At 49.3% G+C, this 7346-nt stretch overlaps 1 protein-coding gene across 8 annotated transcripts in view; it reads right to left on the bottom strand.

The window, feature by feature from the left end:
- Positions 1-667: 667 nt before the first annotated feature.
- Positions 668-7346, bottom strand: part of RNF185 (ring finger protein 185) — a 30205-nt gene continuing 23526 nt past the window's right edge. For all 8 annotated transcript variants that reach the window (XM_010951354.3, XM_010951353.3, XM_074356730.1 and 5 more), the window contains 2 exons: positions 5193-5310; positions 668-3100 (listed from right to left, as the gene is read on the bottom strand). In XM_010951354.3, coding sequence (XP_010949656.1) covers positions 3003-3100; positions 5193-5310 — 216 coding nt within the window. In that variant the 3' untranslated portion in view covers positions 668-3002. The remainder of the gene's footprint in view (positions 3101-5192; positions 5311-7346) is intronic.

Genomic DNA, 7346 nt, shown 5'->3' with positions numbered 1-7346 from the left:
GTACAGTCCCATTCCTCTTCTGTGCATGTTTCCTTGTCTTACTGGGCTTGTGAATTCCTGGAGTTGCCTACCTTTGCGTTTCCTACTATACCCTGGCACTCTTTCACTTGATAACTGTTAGGTCAAAGTTTAAGAGGGAGAAAAGGGCTCCTCCCAGAGGGATGACCTGTAGCTCTGAGGTGCTGGGGAGCCTGAGGCTGAGTCAGGTTTGTCATCTCACCACCTTCTATCTCACACTCTGCTACCGAGGGACCTCACGGCGCAGCATGGCCCCTGCTCCAGGTAGAGGGCTTGGCTGGGGGCCTACCTGCCTCGTTGAGGAACACAGGGAGAGATGCTGACACTGAACAACCTGATGGTCCTCAGGGCTCTGATCAGCCACAAGCTAAGCTCCACAGTGGCAGCCTGCAAGTGTCGGAATTCCAAACACTTCTCAGGACTGGGTCTGCCTGTCAGACAGGTCACACCTAGGGCGGGGTTGTGTATGAAGCGAGGCCTCCAGCCTACGCTTTTCATTTCTAATTATCCATGTGTGTTTGAAGACTTTCGTCCTCAGTGTGACATATCCGAGGACGCACAGGTGCTTCCCAGAGGCCAGACCGGTGTGACTAGTCCCCAACCCATCCCTCCACTCCCCTGACACAGACAATAAGTCCACAGCTCACAGTAATGTAAAACCATTTGTTTAATTCTAAATCAAATCACTTTCACAACAGTGAAAATTAGTGACTGGTCAAGGTGTGCCACTGTACACAGTGTCATTTTCTGACCGTGGTTGGGACCTGGTCCTAATCCACAAAGGTGGCAGGAGGAGGGTGGGGGCCAAGAACATAGAAAACACACACAAAAGAGAGCAAAACTGCCTAGGCAGAAGGGCGAGGTGGTGAGCCTGCAGAGGGGTGGTGGGAAGGGGGCTCCCTGTTGGGGCTGGGCCAGCAGTCCCAAGTTGGCTCTCCTGCCCCATCTCCTGGCAGAGGGTGAGTGGGGGCTGCAAGGTTCAAAATCAAAGGACAGGTGGCCAATCTGGCTTTGCTAGCAGGTTCCTGGGATGCCTTTGCTGGTGGAGCTCCTGGGCTCACTCCACTTTGTTTAAGGGTCTAAGTTATTCTCTTCTCACCTACAACCCTTCTTTAATAACCTTTCTTCTGGAACCCATTTCTGACTGAAGTCCTTTCTCTCATCACTAGGTGGGGCCATTGCACTGAGAAACTCCAGGGGCCCCTCAGACTTTGGGGATTTCCAGGTGAGTGGGTGCCAGGAGAATGTTTAGAATCCATCAGGCACACTGTAAAGCTGGTGGATTACTCCTACCAAACAGATTCGGTAAATGAATCACCTATTCAATACTTGTATTTTGTCTCTTTAAACACTGAACTCTGGCATTGAAAGGTACAAGGGGGAAGAGGGGTGGTGCTGTGGAGAGGGGAGAAGGGCTTCCCTCATCTTTCTCAAGGTCTTGTTTCCACACACTATGCAGGCTCATATCTGGGAAAAACACTCGGTGGGGCTTTTGACCACTTGTTGGCTATTGCTGGGGGTAAACCAGGAGCAGAGTGGACTGGTGAAGTGACAGAGAGGCCCCCAGAGTAAGTCCATCTCCCCTCACCCTCAGGGTCTCCTGGAATACGCTGGATTTCTAGGAAGAGGCTGGACTGGCAAAGCAAGAACCATCCCACTAAGTGAACTGGCCTCCTGCCGGCCCCACACTCCCTCAATCAGATTCAGAGAAAGAAGCCTGTGAAGTCGAAAAACAAATCAGGGCTTGGGAAGAATGATTCCATGAAGTCCCTGGGGAACTTCTACAGAAAGACCACATCCTACCATCGTGCTGAGGCTTCCCAGGCTCTGCGCCTGCTTTACGAACCACCAGGGGCTGCCTGCCCTGGAGTCCCATGCTTCCCTCGTTTTAGCACACAGACGAGGAGTCTTCAAGCCATACCAAAGTCAGGGTCACATGCTGGTCTTCCCCTTCCCTGCCTCTTCACTAAAGGACAATTTGGCTTCTGAGGAGGGTGGTCTTCAACATGCAGCTGGGATGACTTAACAAGGCCCCCAGTTTCCTTCAAGGGGTGTGGGAAAGGATGCACCTGGAGCCCCTGCCACCTTGGGGTCAGGGCTTGCGTGTTCAGTCCTTCCAGCATCTGAGCTCCGAATCCACCTGAGCCCTGACCGCAGGTCTCTGCGAACGCACTGTTGGCCCCGGCTCCAGCAGTCATCCAGGTTAGATGCCCTCTGGCAGAGAGGCAGATATGCACAATTTTAGGGGGAAAGCTGATGGGAAATCTGTGAGTGAAGCCATGTGTCTCTGGGGATAATCCACATCAGGAAAACAGAAGGTCATTCAGGCCACTCTGGAGCCAAAGACACCAGCATGGCCCAGAGGCAATAAAAGATCTTTGGGTCTCTGGTGAATTCATGAAGCGACTCCAGCTTCAGCTGCTGCAGTTATGATCTTAACAGGACAGCAATTTCTTGCATCTCTGCTGAGGAGGAAGGGAGGAAATAGGACAGAACGGCACTGGGACCTGGAAGGGGAACCTCTCTGTATGAGTCCCACTGATTTCAGAGGCCACTTATCAAGGGGTATTTAAAGAGATGAAAAAAAGTTCCCATAAGTACGACTGGGTTCATCCCTTTGTTTGTGTGATATTAAACTCAAGTGAAATTGTTCTGACAGTTTCTCTCCTCCTGCCTCTTCTCTGTGCAGAGTCAGGCCCTGCTGAGCTGGCTGGAACAGGATTTCACGGTGTAACCCATGAGGGATGACTCAATGCTAAGGCCTGAGGTTAAAGCAGGGTGTTTACAGCAGTGGCCATCTTCCAGGGTCCTCAACAACTGGTCTTAAGTACCACAACTCTGATGGAAAAACAAGACTCCTTGATGTGTTACTGACCCCACTGATTCCAGGGGGTCAGGATTAGCCAGGAAGCCAAACATCAAGGTGGGGGTGGCGTGTCACAGGTCCAGAGGCCCTGCTGTGGATGTAGGCCGAGAGCCCAGCATTAGGCAATCAGTAGCCAGAACATGATCACCAGGGCCACAAACAGGAAGAGGCGTGACAGGAACTGTTCATCCACGTACTGGGGCGTTCCGGGGACAGCTGGAGAGACAGGAGGAAGGAGAGAGGGGCTGTGAGAATGCTGCGGCTCTGCACACTTTGCCCACACGAGTCAGAGGTTGAGAGCATCAACCTTCATCTCTTTACAACAGAATCCTGCACACTAAAAAGATTTCCAAACCCCAAATAATATTAGACAAAAGCAAATTAGAATAATGAAACATATGGGATCATGTCACAATGAGGACAAAGTCTCCAATTTATCCTAAGAGGGTCTGGCCTGCAGGTGCAAATAGAACAGGGAAGTCTTGGAAAAATAAAAGAAAAGCTACTGTTTTTTTTTTTTAATTCATTTTCTTTTTCTTAAATTTGTATTTATTTTTGTTTATTTGTTTGGGGGGGAAGTAATTAAGTTTTTTTTTTTTTTTTTTTTTTTCATTTTAATGGAGGCACTGGGGATTGAACCCAGGACTTCATGCATGCTGGGCATGCGCTCTACACTGAGCTATACCCTCCCCCCTAAAAGCTACTGTTTGTTAAGCATCTCCTGTTTGCTGTTATGTCTACACATTATTGCTTGGTGGGTATTATCTCATTTTGTGTAAGAGGAAACTGAAGCACAGGTACGGGGTGACCTGCACAAGATCTCTAGGTGCATGTGTTAGTGGGGAGCCCCACCGCTGTGCTCTCAGCCTCCCTGTGCACTGCCTCCCGCGTCATGGAGTCTCTAGATTCTGGCACTGTTGAGCAGGAGGGGTCTTAGGGAGCCCCGTGTGGGTGTCTTCCTTTTCCAGAGGTGAGAACCAGGACCCAGACAGGCAAAGCGACCTGCCTCCCTCACTGCATTGAAGTGGGCTGAGAACATGGCCTCCACTCCTCTCTGCTTTAAGAGCTACTATGTAGAGCTCCTTGTCCTGTCTGGGGGAAGGAGAGTTAGGAGAATCTATATCCCAGACGGGCAACTTGTACTAAATGTGACAATGGAAAACTGTGGCAGGGGGATAAAGTGATCCAGAGTCCACTGGCCGTTGAACTGTTCCCCTGGGGAACCCAGGGTGACTCTGGACCAGGCTGGATGGAAACAAGCTACCAGGCAGGTACCTGCTGCTTCCACGGGGCCCTGCCCTGCTTCAGAGCGAAGCATACCCTGTCCTATGGGGTCTCTTTCCTCTGAGAAAATCGCATGTGAACAGAGGAGAAATTCTGAGGCAGATGAGGTAAGGAAGGGCAGTCCCCAGGTCTCTCAGTGCTGTACTTGTCCCAATAGGGGCTCTGACGGAGTCAGGCAGGCCGGCAGTCAACAAAGACTTATCAATTGTCTGCATTGTGCCAAGCACAGGGTCGGGGCAGGGGACACACAGGACGGCTCAGCAGAGGCTACTGTCCCTAAAGCATAGGCTCCTGGCCAGGAACCACACCCTGGCCCCTTCTGTACTCACACCGTGCCGAGCACACACGAGGCCCCAGTGAGTGCAGGCAGAGCTCAACAGAACTCGGAGCTCTGCAGGCCCCATGGTAAGGATGGGGACCCATGCACAAGACTGCAGTAAAGCTCAGGGTGCCCACCTAACTGCTCTGCTCCACCCGAAGGCGACTGGCACTCTCGGGCTGGCTGGTGGGAGAAAGGCAGCAGAAGGCAGCAGACCTCAGCAGAGTTCCCAAAGGGCTGGCACTGAGGACCAGCCCCACGTGTGTCCTGAGGGAAGCTGGCCAGAGATGCCAGAGAACAGAGAGGCCCTGACTCCCTGCAGTCGCCTCACCCCACCTGGCCCCCAGTGGTCAAAGCAGGAGGCACATGCCCAGGACTGCGCTCTTCCTTGGCTGTGCAGTTTCCACTTCATTTTATGGGCACGGGGTATGTCTTGGGAAACACCACTCAGCATCTTCTGATCTGTAGAATGAAGCTAATTGCCCACCTCTCCCACAGGCTTATCGTGAGGCTCCCAATTTCATAACGAGAGGCATTCTGAACATGCCTAATATTTGGTAAGTGTGCAATATCATTACCATGACTACCAGGAATCTAAAAGGAGTTTAACATATTTTGAAAAGGCTGACTATCCACGCAGTTACCTAGATACTGCCGAATTCCAAGGAGACGTCCAGCAAAATTACCAAGAGAACAGGGTCTTACCTGGAGGAGGCCGCCCATCGTTTATGTTAAATGCTGTGGCAAATATCCCAAAGGGGAATGCTCCAATTCCAAAAGACATCTGGAAACCACCATCTCCAAATCCAAACCCTTGAAATCCCTGTGTAGAAGAAATGTAGCTCAGAAGAACAGCAAGCAGGTTTCTCCTGCACCTGTCTAACATGTCACCTTACACATGGCACCCGTCTCTCCCCGCTACTCTTTTCCTCCCATCGAGATCCCAAGGCAGAGGAACCCTGGTGGCCCCTCTGCCCATCTAGCCTTCGAGGGGCCCCAGCTAAAGAGCTGTGAATGCCAGAAGGGACTGGCTCTGACCCAAAGTAAATCTCTCTGCTGCTCCAAGTAAGGGTTCTCAGAGCTCCAGGTTCTTTCCCAGAGTCCCACCCTGCCCAGTACAATTTTCTACATGCTTTATAGCAGCTAAATTGTCAATAACCCCTATGCCCAATTACCAGGGAGCATCAGAACAAGCCACACATTATAACAGAAAAAAAGTAGGAACCCTAATTAGCAACAATGGAGGTTATGATCAAAATCTTGATACACCTTTTAAAACAACATTACGCTGACTATGCAGCAACACAGAAAAACTCTTATGACCAAGTTATCAGACAAAATTGTTTGAACACCATGGTCACAAGTATGTGGCAATATGTACCTATCTGGAAAAGATATGGGTAAGAATTTTCAGTCAACATTTTTCTTTTAATATTGTTACAGAGAATTTTAAAAATTCAAAACAATTTTTTTCTGATTACAAAAGTAACATATGCTTGTTACGAGAAACTCACACCTTACAGGAATAAATGACACAGAGTCAGAGGTCTCCTTGTTTCCCCTCCACTTTACAACACCCTCCCAGCCAATAACCACTGTCAGCAGTCTGGTATCATCCTCAGCTTTTCCTCCCTATAGCATGGTCTACATTGCATCATCTTACACATGAAAAAATTCTGTAGAAATCATAATATTCTAAATAAGTTAACTCCTGTTTTCTAAGTGCCAACTCTGTGTTAGGCACTGTGTTAAGCACCAGGATACTCAAATAGCACTTAATTCTTATATCAGCATCACCCACATCTGCAGATGACCACACCAAGGCTCAGAGAGGTGAGATAACTTCACCAAGGTCACACAGCTAGTATGACCTAGCTAGGGATAGAATTTAGATCTAAAACTAGGTCAGTATAGTCCAAAAACCCATGATCTTAATTACTGTGCATATCTTTAAAAAAATTCCTCTCTTCCTCTGCATCCCTGGGTAGATCTTTAGAACAAATGATTAAAAAATAAAAAAAATTAAAAAAAATAGAGAGGGAGAAGAAAAATTATTGGGCCAATTGCTTTTCACAAAGAGTTGACTGGCCTTCATTTGTGAGTCTTCCGCAAGTCAAGGAAGTGGCCACTCCCTGTCCCACACTGAGTGCAGTCTGGCATCCAGCTCCAAACTTCTTGCCGGGCAGCACTACCTAGAAGGCCTAACAGCCAATTTAACCCACGTTCCATCTGCACAGTGAAGAAATGCCTCCCACTCAGAGCCAGCATGGTGAGTCTGAGGGCTCCTGGGATCGAGGCTGCCTCACACAGAAGGTGCAATTGTTTCATCAGGAACCACCACTTGATTCAGTGCAATCCCGAGGACAAACTCCCCGGCCTCCTTCCAGCAACACCTATACAATCCCACGAGTCCTGACTTTTGGTGGGTTTATGTTCCTTGGGCAGAGTAGGCAAAAAGCATCACTGGCGGTTGCAGGTGCTTGTACACCAGTCTTCAGGACAGGGCCTGATTCCTGGGTTAGGAGCTAATGCTCCGTTACGAACCAGAGCCTGGGAAGGTGAAGGTGCTGTCGCCCAGTTGTCAAGAGCAGGGACTTCAATATAAGCCAGATCTGGGCTTCAGTCTTGTCCGTATGGCCCTGGACAAGTCCCTTCACCTATCTGGGCCTCAGTTTCCTCTTTTGTTAAATGGGCTGATGTGGGGTTTAAATGAGGTCATGCATATAAAGCCCTTAACATACAGTTCTTTGCATGTAATAATCATCCAGCAAGTGTCCACTGCTGTTATTATTAAGAGTAATCTTGAGAAGAGATCCTGATTTCTATCACGATCCCTGACTTCATTCAATCTAAAGGATT

This window comes from Camelus bactrianus, chromosome 32 (genome assembly GCF_048773025.1).
Source record: "Camelus bactrianus isolate YW-2024 breed Bactrian camel chromosome 32, ASM4877302v1, whole genome shotgun sequence".
Classification (NCBI taxonomy): domain Eukaryota; kingdom Metazoa; phylum Chordata; class Mammalia; order Artiodactyla; family Camelidae; genus Camelus; species Camelus bactrianus.
Note: the sequence above shows the minus strand (reverse complement) of the source record. Positions and strands in the feature narration are given on the sequence as shown.